Genomic DNA, 14,905 nt, shown 5'->3' on the forward strand with positions numbered 1-14,905 from the left:
CCTAATTTATTTTCATCTTTAATACTAATCGTAGATATAAAAAACTTGTAATAAATAATTAAAATATATATTTATACCTTTAAAAAATATATAAAATTTTTAATACTACAAATATATATAAGAAATTAAAAATAATAAATTAAAAATAAGAAATTAAAAAATAAATTAAAAATAAGAATTAAAAATAATAATTAAAAATAAGATTTTCGACGGAAAATTCTGTCAGAAATTTCCGACTGGAAAATTCCGTCGAAAATTTCTGATAGAAAAATAAATCCGTCGAAAATTTCCGATGGAATATTCCGTCAGAAATTTTCCATCAAAAAATTATGACGGATTTATTTTTCCGTCAAAAATTTCCGACAGAATTTTTAGTTAGATCCGTCAAAAATTTCTGACGGATTTATATTTCTGTCAGAAATTTCTGACAAAAAATTCTGTCAGAAATTTTCCGTCAGAAATTCATTTTTCTTGTAGTGTTAGTTTCCCTTTCACAAGGGGAACACGTTTAGGTTGTTCATGGGTAAATTGAATATCTTTAATATCATCTTGTTGCTAAAAGATACACCAAGAGATATAGCTTATAAGACAACCTATTTTTAAAGTCTTGACTTTTAAGATCGGTTACAGGTCAACCGATTTTAAAAATCTCGCTTTTTAAATTGTCTCTTTTAAAATCGGTTGTAGAACCGATTTTAAAAGTTAAAAATAACCGATTTTAAAAGCCTTTTTTCCACTAGTGTCTTCTTCTGCTTGACTAAGTAGTTCTTGAAATGAAGGCTAGTTCAAGTATGATACTGGAATTACAAACCGCCTCATCTTATCACCAACATAGACTGCAAGATAGCCTTTTGGTACTTCAACCGCCTTAGAGGCTTCCTGGGTTGTAGAAAAGGATGCTCGTCTAATAATACCTGCTATGCGGAAACCCATTGTTTTCTATTGCTCCACACAACAAAAATATACTGATGTCAAGGGACTTGTATAAGAAGGAAATATTTGAATTCTGATACTCGTGGAATGCTATAACTTGTGTTGCTTGGGTACCGAAGAATTGTTGTATATATAGTTCCCAGTGGACTCTTTAATCCAAAGCCTCAATTAATGATTTTTTGCGAGGCTATGATGGAGTGTACCGAAAGACATGGGATCAGTTGGTATTGTCTTAGATGTCTCTTTCAAGGATTAGGAAGATCAATGGGAGTGCATAGCCCACCTTCTAAGATAATGGCCATCAGATTTTCCCACTTGAAATCAGAGACATCATCAATGGGAAAGCAAGGTAATGTTATTGTTAAGACAAGCAATGGGCAGCGGAAGCATAAAACATAAAAAACCATACAAATCATAAAACAGAGAAGAGGAAAGGTTAGGGAACAAAGCAATTTCGTATTTGCTAAACAACCATACCATTCTGCTTGTTTTTCATTCATATACAAGGCAAATACATAAAAAATGACAGCCATACATAGAACCCATAAATTTTGTTAGTAAAACACATGTTCCCACCATCATTAAGTGTGTAGATTTGCCTAAAATCAGAAACCTAACAAGATATTATCTACTGAACTAAGCAAACATAATTACAGCAGAACTTTACCCACTAATGCAAGCAACCATAATTAATTATAGCAGTAAAAAATAAAGGAAAAGTTTTACTGCTTTAACACTCCTCCTTAAAACTTTTCTTAAGGACTCCCAACTTGCTTCTTAGCTCATTAAACTTAGCACTTGGAAGGGCCTTAGTGAGTATGTTTGCCAATTGCTCCTCGGACCTGCAATACATCAACTGAACATCTCCACTTTTCTCAGCTTCCCTTATAGCATGAAATTTGACATTGATATGCTTGGTTCTCCCATGTTGAATTGGATTTTTAGAAATTGAAATGGCTGACTTGTTATCACACCATAGCACAGTAGGTTCCATTTGCACATGACTCAAATCTGTCAAGACTTTCCTGACCCATATAGCTTGATTTGAGGCTGCTGCTGCAGCTACATATTCAGCCTCAGCAGAGGATTGAGCAACCACGTCTTGCTTCTTAGAGTTCCATGAAAATAATCCACTACCAAGTGAAAAAACATATCCTGTTGTTCTCTTAGAGTCATCAATATAGATCCAGCCCAATCACTATCAACAAAACCTTCAACCTTTCCATCACTTTTGCTATACCAAATGCCAAAGTCAACAGTACCTTTCAAGTATCTCAACACTATTTTGCCTACACCAAAGTGTGTTAAACTTGGTGAATGCATGAACCTTGAAAGTAAACTACTGCAGAACATCAAATCTGGTCTGGTTGCAGTCAAATAAACTACCAACCAAACTTCTATATTGAGTCACATCTGCCTTTGCATCACCATCAGCCTTGGAGAGCTTTTCGTTGACAGCAAGTGGAGTTGAAACAGGATTACAATTTTCCAATTTGAATTTTTTCAGCAAGTCATTTGCATACTTTTTCTGTGAGAGAAAAATTCCATCATCAATCTGATGCACTTCCATCCCCAAAAAATACCTCATCACTCCAAGATCAGTCATTTCAAAAACCTACAACATGCTATTTTTAAACTCTTCAATTTCATCAACATCATCACCTGTAATCAACAAATCATCAACATAAAGAGAAACCACAATTTGCTTTCCATTGCCAAAATCTTTCACATAAAGAGTAGGCTCATTTTGGCTCCTCTTGAAATTAATTTGCAGAAAATGAGAATCAATTCTGCTGTACCAAGCTCTTGGAGCTTGTTTCAGCCCATACAAGGCTTTATGAAGCCTATAAAATTTTTCTTCATGACCTGCAACAATAAAACCATTAGGTTGTTCAACATATATTTCTTCTTGCAATACTCCATTTAAAAAAGCAGATTTAACATCCAAGTGAAAGATTTTCCATCCATATTGAGCCGCTAATGAAACAATTAATCTAATTGTTTCATGCCTAGCAACCAGCGCAAATGTATCACTATAATCAACTCCAGTCATTTGAGAATACCCCTTCACAAAAAGCCTTGCTTTGTGCTTGTGGATGGAACCATCCAGATTTAATTTTGTTCTATTAACCCATTTGACGCCAATCACATGTTTGTCCTTGGGCTTTGAAGTAAGCTCCCAAGTGCCATTTTTGTTAATCATGGCCAGCTCCTCCTTCATTGCATCTTTCCATTCTTCATGCATTAAAGCCTCTTCAAAACAAGAAGGCTCACTTACAACAACATTGCATTTTTCATAAATTTCAGCCAAAGACTTGGATTTTAGCACAGGAGAATCAGATTCAGCAATCTAATTTTTATTCTCATTTGCAGCTTGCTCCTGGTTGAAATTGGTTGTCAACTGTTCTGTTTTTGTGCTCCTTTGAACTTCGTTATTTTCCCAATTCTAGTATGCATTGTCATCAATTTGAATATCCCTGCTGATCACAATCTGTTTTGACCTCATATTGTACACCCGGTAACCTTTGGAGTTTGCAGCATAGCCTAAGAAAATCCCCATTTCAGCTTTGTCATCTAATTTGGATCTTTTTGCTGCTGCAACATGAGTATAACAAATAGATCCAAAAATCTTCAGGTGTTTGCCAGTGGGCTTCACTCCATTCCAAGCTTCAATTGGTGTTTTCTCTTGAAAAACTCTTGTTGGCAACCTATTCAAAAGATACACGGGTGTATAAACAGCTTCAGCCTAAAAACATTTTGGCAATTTCTTTTCAGCAATTAAACATCTTGCCATCTCCATAACTGTTCTATTTTCTCTCTTAGAAACTCCATTTTGTTCAGGAGTATAACTTACTGTCAATTGATGAACAATGCCCATATCTTCACAAAATGCATTAAACTCATTATATGTATATTCCTTCCCATTGTCAGATCTCAACATTTTAATTTTGTAGCCACTTTGAGACTCCACCATGGCTCTAAACTTTTTAAAGACATCAAAAGTTTGAGCTTTGCTTGATAAAAAATACACCTATGTCATTTTTGTCAAATCATCAATAAACAGAAGAAAATATTTGCTTTGGCTAAGAGAAGGAACACTCATTGGACCACACAAATCAGTGTGAATAAGCTCCAATTTTTCCTTTGCTCGTGTGACATTTGTTGATGAAAAAGACTTTCTATGCATTTTTCCCGATTGAAAAGCATCACATAAATCATCAATAATACCCATCATAGGCATGTCTCTCACCATATCATGAGTTTGCAATATTTCAAAGCACCCATATTAAAGTGACCATATCTTTTGTGCCATAAAACAGAATCATCATGTTTGGAAACAAGAGTTGATTCATTCACTTGATTCAAACTGTTTGGAAAGCTATTATCACACATTTCCACCTTAATAACTTCATAATCATTTGAATCCAATATGATACAGCCATTGTTTTTAAATGAAAGAGAATATCCTTTCTACATTAGTTGAGCAACACTTAGCAAATTCTGATCCAAATCAGGAATAAATAAAACATCATGAATAAATTTAGGACCTTTGCTAGTGTGAACAGAAACTGTACCTCTTCCTTCATCCTGTACGATATCTCCATTTCCAAGCTTAACTTTGGTTTGGACAACCCTATCCAAAGAAGTAAAGAGACTTGAGTTCCTCGCCATGTGGTTTGTGCACCCACTATCAACATACCATACATCATTTGAACCTGAACTACTTGTTTGAGTAGCCATAAACAAGTGTTCTTCATTTTGGAATTGCTGATTGGTGAAGTTAACTTGATGTGCATGTTGTGGTTGAGATTGGTTCTGCCTGGATCTGTAGTACCTTTCTCTATGTCCCCACTTCTTGCAAATGTTACATTGGATTTGAGGCTTCCCCTTATACTAACAATTTTTCGACAAGTGATTTTGTCTTTTGCATGTAAAACAAGGAGGAAAATGATTGTTTTCTGCAGATTCACTACTCCCATCCATCTTGGTTTTCCCCTTTTGGTCACCAGCTATTTTATAATTTTGCTTCTTTTGATTTTTCTGACCAGCTTGCTTTCCCTTTTGTCTTGCTTGAAATGCACCTTCAGTTACATCATCAATTTTCATGGAGAATCTTTGCTCATGAGCTTGCAATTTAATGACCATTTCGGAAATGGTTAGTTTCTTAAGATCACATGACTCTTTAATGGCAACAACTTTGGCTTCAAATTTTACGGGTAGACTGATCAGTATTTTTTTTACTATCTTGAGGTCATGGACCACCTCTCCATACAATCTCATTTGGTTCACCAAGTGAGACAGCTTTGAAGTGTACTCCTTGATTGATTCACTTTCCTTCATTTTCAGCATTTCAAACTCTCTTTTAAGAGTCAATAGTTTGATGGATCTCACACGTTCATCACCAACATGCCTTTCGTTCAACTCCTCCCATATTTGTTTTACTGTTTCCAAATGCATAATGCTTGTAAAAACATCATCTGTCAAAGCTGAATGTAAACATGAGACAGCTTTTTCCTTCTTTAAAGTCTCTTCCTCATGTTGCTTCATTTGAGCTATGGTAGGATTAGACCTCAATGGTGGAACTTCCTTATCTTGATCTACATACTCCCATAAGCCAAAAGACTTCAAATATGATATCATTTTGACAATCCATATGTGATAGTTTTCCCCAGAAAATTAAGGAACAAAAAATACACCATTATTCCCCGAAGCCATTTTATCACTCACTCACAAGTGCTTAATCTCTCCTCTCAATTTTTTTCAGACCCACAGCTTATAAGAACAATGCTCTGATACCACTGTTAAGACAAGCAATGGGCAGCGAAAGCATAAAACATAAAAAACCATACAAATCATAAAACAGAGAAGAGGAAAGGTTAGGGAACAAAGCAATTTCGTATTTGCTGAACAACCATACCATTCTTCTTGTTTTTCATTCATATACAAGGAAAATACATGAAAAATGACAGCCATACATAGAGCCCATAAATGCTGTCAGTAAAACACATGTTCCCACCATCATTAAGTGTGTAGATTTGCCTAAAATCAGAAACCTAACAAGATATTATCTACTAAACTAAGCAAACATAATTACAGCAGAACTTTACCCACTAATGCAAGCAACCATAATTAATTATAGCAGTAAAAAATAGGAAAATTTTTACTGCTTTAACAGTTATAGCTATTTTAATGGTAGGCATGCGTTAGACATCACACATATTCCTTTAGATAAAAAATAATGCTAATGATAAATCTAGCTTACACCAGCTAATATCAGACTCAATTTGATTTAGAAGTCGAAAAGAACCGATATTGAACACATGATCATAAGGCACAATGACCACTTTTTTTGTGTAGTCCAAATTTTAAGCACCACCTTGTGAACATGCATACATGAAGTTTGCGATCCAATCTGCCCCGAATAAGTGTTGTCATCATCCTATTAGACTTTCTTTTAAATAGGTACGTGAGCTTTATTTCAAGTAGGGTAAACTAATGGCTTTTACTTTAGATGGTGGGACTTCTAATAGTTACAATAATATGTTAGTTGATTCAAGGAAGAGTCCCCTAAGACATAACCATATGCCCTTGTCTCTCAGTTGGTCCCTTCACAAAATGTTTTATCTATATATATTCATGGTTGCTAGAATTTTAAAATCAACACAAATCCTTCACATCCTGAAGAATAAGAAATCATAAGCCTGAACTTCCAAGTTTCGAGTAATTTTTAGACCATTTTCTTCTCAAGTCTAAGCAAATACAATACAACAATGGGTTTCCGCTTACCCGGCATCAGAAAGGCATCATTCGCTACAAGCCAAGCAACTTCAAAAGTAGTGGAGGTGCCAAAGGGATATCTTGCAGTCTATGTTGGAGAGAGAATAAAGCGGTTTGCGATCCCCATTTCATACTTGATCCATCCTTCATTCCAAGACTTGTTGAGTCAATCTGAGGAAGAGTTTGGGTATGATCATCCCATGGGTGGTCTTACAATTCCTTGCAACGAAGAATTCTTCCAAAACATGATTTCACATTTGAATGGTTTATAAATCTCTTACTATAAAAGACTGACATAGGTTTGCAGTGACATTTTGTACAATAGTCAGTACTTCTCATTTTGTAAAGATCACCCCTTTTTGAGAAATAGGAAAATGGAAAAGACCATTAGAATGAAAAATTTGTTCCTTCTTTTTTAGTTTAATGACAATGAATTGAACTACTCATGTGGCTCCTCTGTGTGATTTATGTTTATTATTTACATTGCTAACGTCCACTTCACCCTGTATAAGCAAGGTAGCTTATTATAAGAAAAACCAGACTTGGTTGTATGATAAATTTAATAACCATGAATAAAAGACGTTAATCCTAGGTAGCATTGTAGACCCCTAAAATTGTCCGGGTCGGAAATAAAACTCGAAGACCCTCAAAGATCGAAGGAAAGTCAGCCAGAAGGACTCCTAGAAGACCATAGGATGACTATCTGTAGGTTTAGAGGTCTTAGAGTAGCTTAAAATAAGGAAGTGGAGGGAATGAAGCCCAATACGGCCGTACTAAACTTAATACGGCCGTGTTGAAGCTTCAATACGGCCGCAGTGAACTCAATACGGCGTATTGAAGTTTCTGAAACTTCAATACGGCCGTACTGAAATCAATACGACCGTATTGAAGCTTCAATACAGCCGCAGTGAACTCAATACGGGCGTATTGAAATTTCTAAATTTCAATACGGCCGTACTGAACTCAATACGGCCGTATTGAAGTTCAAAAATTTCAATACGGCCGTATTGATTCCATAGCCCGTATTGCACCTCATCCCTATAAATATGACGTCAATTGGACGTCATTTGACACTTTTACACACAGTTTTAACCCTCTTCTTGAGTATTCTGGGTTTTTTTGAGCAGTGCTCTGCCTAGAAATCACTCGGAGAGTTGATCCGACGAAGTTCTTGAGCCCCGAGCCATTTTGCCTGAGGATCGAACCTAGTCGAAGGGAAATCCTCCGGATTTCCGTAGTCCAAATTTTATAGGAGGGAGCGAGCGGGCTTGTAGAGCGAGGGAATGCCAAAAAGCTTCCCAGTTTTACTTGATATATAAAAAGCACGCTTCAAGAGGTTTCTTTTCTAAAAATCCCTTCTTTTACTGCTTTCTGTGTGCATATTAAACTGTCATCATGTAGATAGTTAATTTATAATTGCTTAGAATAAATAGGGGTAATTTAGTAATTTTGCACTATTATTTTTAGAAATAATCTGTCATAGGGAACCCGAAAGGGGCGCTGTGGGGTGCTAACACCTTCCCCACACGTAACCGACTCCCTTACCCAACTCTGGTTGTAATGGCCGAAGTTGATTTATAAAATCAATTGCCTTATCCCTTTTTCCAATGTTTTGAGTAAAACATTGGTGGCGACTCCACGAACCCTTCCTTTTTATGAAAACCGCTAATCCATGGAGGGTCCCGCTTGGGATTAACATGGATTGGTGAGACATTTAATAAATAAATTGGATAAGATCGACAAGGTCTCAGTTTGAGAACAAGTCGTTCTAATAATCCAATACATTTTCAAAACTAAAATAAAAGCGAGCTCGACCGTCTTCGCGACCGCCGAGGCCCGTTTGGGCCGGTGGCGACAGATGGCGACTCCACTGGGGAAGCCTCGAGAGTCAGTCCCATTTAGTGACAGATTGTTTTTAACAAATAATAGTTAAAAATTACTTCGTTACCCCTTGCTTGTATGATAACATGTTTATCTATTTGGCTTTAATAACTGTTGTATTTTTAAATTTACGCAATTGTTTGAAATAAAAACTGCACACAAACCTTTGCACACAACAGTTCCCTCTATACCCGGGGGCATGAGTGATTAACCATAGGGAGTGGATGTTAGTACGGCCGGTTGTCGAATGGGTCTATAGGTGCCCGTAGACCGTTGTCGGAAAGCATCACTCAAGGTGATAACCATGAACTCAAGTCCGACAGTGCGTTGGAGCTTTCCATCGACTTACGACGAGAGGAATTGGGTCCCTATAATGGGGGCACCTTGGGGGCCTCAGACCGGTGAGAACAGTTAGATCCACCTTGAATATGCACCATTTCTGCAGGATACCCCTACCTCGTGATTCGCTCGTGACTGTTCGTGGATGAGTGAATTGTTTGTGTAAATGCTTATGTGCAATTGTTTGTGCATTAATAAATAACCTTGTGATAAGGTCTAAAGAATAATCCCCATGCATGAAAAAACCATGACATGAGAGGAAAGACCATGTGTGAAAATATAATAAAAGTGAGGAGCATGTGCATCATTACCAATAAAGATATCATGCATCCTCATAAACCATGCATTCTAGGTTCACCAATACCTCTTGACATGAGTAAAAGAGACCCATAATTATCGAGATTCTCCGTTGAGGAGAGATCATAAGTCAAGGAGGGTAGTAACACTCTGTTTTAAAAAAAAAGGCAGCGCCTTAAAAATGGAGGGTTATCAAGCTCATGTCAAGAGCGTATTCATTCCATAAATTAATTAGATTAAATATTCATTTTAGAAAGTGGCTGGTCATCTCTCTGTCCTCACACGCGCGCAGAAAATCAAGAAGATGGAAGCGCTGGAGGACCAAAATAAGAAGCTTACAGCCGAGCTCTCACAGCTCAAAGAACAAATGACGCAAATGATGGAATTCATGCGTCACCATAATGCACATGGGTCTCACCACAGTGACCATGAGTCCCATCATCATGAGGAGGAGGAACATGAGGAAGAACCTCCACGAGCTGTACCCCTCGGGGCGGGGATCATGATTAAAGAGCCCGAGGTTTCAAAGGAACAATTCCATGCTCTTGAGGATCGGCTAAGGGCTATGGAGGGGCATGATTTTGACATCAAAGATGCCGCCGACATGTGCTTGGTGAGGGACATCCAATTCCCTCCCAAATTCAAAGTGCCCGATTTCCCAAAATATGTGGGATCGACTTGCCCCAAAAGTCATCTCACCATGTATTGCCGAAAAATGGCTGCATATGCTACCAATGAAAAGCTCTTGATCCATTGCTTCCAAGAGAGCTTGGCTGACACCGCACTCAATTGGTATATGCAGCTGGATGGAAGTCAAGTGTGCACATGGAGGCAGTTGGCCGACGCCTTTCTCAAGCGCTATAAATATAACATCGACCTAACACCCGATAGGTCCGATCTTCAAGCCTTGAGTAAGACAAATGATGAATCCTTCAAGGCGTACGCCCAACGATGGAGGGAGTTGGCGGCACAAATAGAGCCCCCGCTGTCGGATAAGGAGACGGTGTCCCTATTCATAAACTCGTTGACCGGTCCCTATTATGACAAGATGATAGGGAACACGACAACACTCTTCTCGGACATCATCACCATTGGCGAAAGAGTGGAACAAGGGCTGAGAAGTGGGAAGCTAGCTGGGCCTTCCCAATCATTTAAAGCTAAGAAGACCTTTGGGAAGAAGAAGGAGGGAGGAGTCAGTGCCATAACCATTTCCTCATCTTCCTCCACTTCGAAGTCAGGAAGATCGCAATTCACCCCTGTGAAGAAGTTTGATAAACTTCCGACCACCTACAGCGATCTCCTGCCGAAGCTAGTGGAAGCACGTCTTCTAGCTTACGTTCCACCAAAGAAGATGGATCCACCTTATCCCGAGTGGTACAAACCACAAGATAAATGCCTATACCACTCGGGGGCACCAGGGCATTCAACAGAGAACTGCCTAGCTCTCAAACACAAGGTCCAAAGCCTTATTGATGCCGGGTGGATCACTTTTGATTCGACAGCGCCCGACGTGAGCAAGAATCTTCGGCCGAAGCAGGAATAGAGAGAAGAACAAGCCACGATAGGGCCCCTCTGCATTTTTCTTTTTTTTTTTTTAGGTACTCATGATCAGTGCCCGAGATCATGAGGACCTTTTCATGTAAATAAGGGTTTTTGTACAGTTTTAATACATATCAATAAAGAGGCATTTTTCACATATCATTCTCTCTTTTGTTCTTTTCTCTCTTTCCCCATTAACATTAATAATTCTAAACCTAAACAGAACCAATAAAATAATTATGTCTGTAATTGTTCGCTCTGACCGGGATCCGAAAGTGAATGGGTTGAGTTGGAGAGTGATGAGGAGACCATCTCTCCGGATCTGCAAAGACTGCTAGAACAAGAAGCTCGCCTACTCCAACTCGTCAAGAAAATTGGAGACCGTGAATTTGGGGCATGGCCGAGAGATAAAAGAGGTCAATATTGGGACCCATATCAGTGATGAAATAAGGACACATGTTTCCACTATGATTATAATAAAATCATTCTTCATTGCTTCTTTTCTTGCTTATAATAAAATTCTAAACCACATCATTTTTAAACCTGTTTGAATAAACATGAATGAGGTTAAAATCATCTTAATAATAATAAACCCACATCATTTTCATGTGGAGGTGTGTGTGACAACTTGGAGCACCTTCCCTTGGCCTTGATAAGTGCCATCATGGATAAAAATAAATCCTTCAAAATAAAAGAAGCTCGGCAGGAAACCCAAAAAGGGGACTGCGCAAAAATAAGAGCAAAGAACCCGCTAGGAATCCCACGAAGGGGTGACCTAGGCAAAAATAAGGACAATCAAAAAACAAAAGAAATCCATGATGGTACCATGAACCGAATTCAAAAAGAAAGGTTCAAGGGAAGCTATCCAAGTTGCCAAATCACAACACGACTTTTTAACTTCATAAGTGTTTAATCAAACAAGCCTAAACACATAAGCCTACCTTGGCCATCCATTCTTACAAAAATCATTTTTGAAAAATAAATCCCCTCTAAAACACAAACTTTAGAACAAAAATATCTTTCCTTTCTCTTCTCTCTTGTCCCAAAAGATTTTAGAATAATCTAGTGGAAGCATGGAGAAATAAATCATCACTGAAAATGGATCTAATCTGAATAATAAAATGGTGGAAGAACTGTGCCAAGAATTCAAGATCCAACACCGCAACTCTTCCCCATATCGGCCAAAGATGAATAGGGCAATCGAGGCAACCAATAAGGACATCAAGAAAATAGGGTAAATGATGGTTGCCTCATTTAAAGACTGGCACGAGATGTTACCCTTCGCTCTTCATGGTTATAAGACTTCAGTACGCACATCTACAGGAGCTACTCCATTCTCCCTCGTCTATGGGATGGAGGCAGTTCTACCCGTCGAAGTCAAGATACCTTCTCCAAGGGTAATCATGGAAACAAAACTTTCCGAGGTAAAATGGGTTCAAAGCCGATACGACCAGTTGAACCTTATCAAAAAGAAACGGCTGAACGCCATATGCCATGGTCAAGCCTATCAGAGGAAGATCAAAAAAGGCTTTTGACAAGAAAGTCCACCCTCGAGTCTACCATGAGGGAGAGTTGGTAATGAAGAAATTGCTACCAACTCAAAAGGACAAAATCGGAAAGTATGCCCCAAATCACGGAGGACCATACGTGGAAAAACGAGCCTTCTCAGGAGGAGCATTGATCCTCACAGACATGGATGGAAAAGAACTTCGATACCCAAGTCAACGATGACGAGGTAAAGAAGTACTATGCTTGAAGACGTTGCTTGCATAGGCCCGCTAGGATGAAAACCCAAAAAGGGCGTCCTAGGCAAAAGTTAGGGCAAAATAAAAAGCCCGCCAGTACAAGGGTACTAGGCAAAACAAAGGCGAAATTATCCCCGCTAGGATACGTCCTAGGCAAAAGTTAGGGGCAAAAGAATAAGATGTAAAAGCAAAGCAAGCAACGATCGCTTGAATCGAAAACCGAAAGGCAGTTCAAGTGATTATCTTCTAGAAGCAAGCGTCTTGCAGCATCTGCGCTCCTGGCTCAGGCATCTCACCCGAAGCAACTAGGGAATGTAAAGAGCAACAATTACAGATATAATTGTTAAGCCCAATGTATATAGCCTACCCTGGCCAGCCATTCTTCAGAAATTCCTTCTGTATATCTTTCTGTAAAAACACTTGTGAATATTAATAAAATATCTATTCATTTCTTTTCTCTCTTGACCATGTGATTATGCCTCTAAATTAGTATTTCTAAAAAATTGTATGAAATTCCTTAATAATCGGTCAATAAAGAAAATTGGAGGGGTTCCTATAAAATCCATAATCTCCTGCATAAAAAGCTCACAAAAATACTCCCTCACGTCGATGACAGAAATTCCTCCAAGAAAAGGAGGATAGGGAGAGCCATTCATTTTTCTAAAAACATTAAATAATAAAACTTGCATTTGTGCATCACACACATTAGTTGCACATTCAAAGACCTTATCATGAGGCAATTGCATAAAATAGAAAAAATAGAAAATTGCTTGTGTATGACAGCAGTCAACAAAAGCCGAAAACGAAAAAGGCAAGGATACAAACAATACTCCTCAGTTTGTACAGAATAATTGAGCCTGGAGAGGCTTGCTGAAAAAATACTTCCTCAGAATAATTGAGCCTGGAGAGGCTTGCCGAAACAATACTCCCACAGAATAACTGAGCCTGGAGAGGCTTGCCGAAATAATACTCTCTCAGAATAATTGAGCCTGGAGAGGCTCGCCGAAATAATACTCCCCAGAGATATCTCAACTTCCACTCACGGGCCAAATTCCCCAGTGAAAGCTATCAAACCAAGATCAGCAAAATTCCCCAAGGGAGGCTTGATCATCTAAACAGAATATCCAAGTCGAAAGGACTTAAACTTCCTCAGTGGAAGGTAGCTTTCCAGCTCAAACGAAGAGTGAAGCTAAGCCTGAAGAGGCTTTCTAAATAATACTCTGGGATACATAAGAACTTCAAATCCCCAGTCGCCTACACAAGAGGCACTCCTTCAAAAAAGGAAAATCAAAAATCCAAAAGATCAATAATCATTCCCCAAGTGGAATCCGGCTCTCAGCCAATCATTGAACGTCAAGCTGATACGCCTAACAGAAGAGGCCAATTACAACCAATGACAAAATCCCCTAGCGGATAACAGCCTACACAGAGGCAGCAAAAATCAGAAAATCCAAAAGAGATACCCGAATAAGGATAACCGGGATACTCAACCAACGTCAAAGGACGTCAGCCAATCATAAGGCATCGCTCACATCAGAAAGAGCATCTTCGTGTCTACACCCCAAGGAAACAGAAATTCCTCAATGGGTACCAACTACGCAAAGGAAAGTTGGGACACAAGAACCTATGAGTAACTGCACATCCCCTAGACGGATCCCTGCGTTATCCAGCCCTCAGTGGCACAAAATCAGAAAAAACGTCAAAGCAGCATAGTGGACTGTGGAGACAAAAAACCATCTCAGATCCCTGGAGAGGGCAAACTCACATTGCCAATGTCGTCAAGAACACGGAGGCAGACCCTGGGGAGGGCAAACCGCAGACCCTGGAGAGGGCAAGACTCACGCTACCAAAGTGATCAGATGCACGGAGGTACGCAGACCCTGGGGAGGGCAAACCGCAGACCCTGGAGAGGGCAAGACTCACGCTACCAAAGTGATCAGATGCACGGAGGTACGCAGACCCTGGGGAGGGCAAACCGCAGACCCTGGAGAGGGCAAACTCACCCTGGAGAGGGCAAACTCAGCCACCCCGGAGAGGGCAAACTCACCCTGGAGAGGGCAAACTCGGCCACCCTGGAGAGGGCAAACTCAGCCACCCTGGAGAGGGCAAACTCACCCTGGAGAGGGCAAACTCGGCCACCCTGGAGAGGGCAAACTCAGCCACCCTGGAGAGGGCAGACTCACCCTGGAGAGGGCAAACTCGGCCACCCTGGAGAGGGCAAACTCAGCCACCCTGGAGAGGGCAAACTCACCCTGGAGAGGGCAAACTCGGCCACCCTGGAGAGGGCAAACTCAGCCACCCTGGAGAGGGCAAACTCACCCTGGAGAGGGCAAATTCAGCCACCCTGGAGAGGGCAAACTCACCCTGGAGAGGGCAAACTCAGCCACCCTGGA

At 39.6% G+C, this 14,905-nt stretch overlaps 1 protein-coding gene across 1 annotated transcript; it reads right to left on the reverse strand.

Annotated features, from left to right (window-relative positions):
- Window positions 1-4,827: 4,827 nt before the first annotated feature.
- Window positions 4,828-5,574, reverse strand: LOC145954963 (uncharacterized). The gene has a single exon (XM_083069658.1). The coding sequence runs from the start codon at window positions 5,572-5,574 to the stop codon at window positions 4,828-4,830; it is 747 nt and encodes a 248-aa protein (XP_082925784.1).
- Window positions 5,575-14,905: the final 9,331 nt, after the last annotated feature.

This window comes from Cajanus cajan, chromosome 2 (genome assembly GCF_000230855.2).
Source record: "Cajanus cajan strain Asha chromosome 2, NIPB_CcT2T_4, whole genome shotgun sequence".
Classification (NCBI taxonomy): Eukaryota; Viridiplantae; Streptophyta; class Magnoliopsida; order Fabales; family Fabaceae; genus Cajanus; species Cajanus cajan.

Coding starts and splice junctions, on each gene's coding strand:
- LOC145954963 (XM_083069658.1), bottom strand. CDS start 5,574: ATGATATCATATTTGAAGTCTTTTGGCTTATGGGAGTATGTAGATCAA.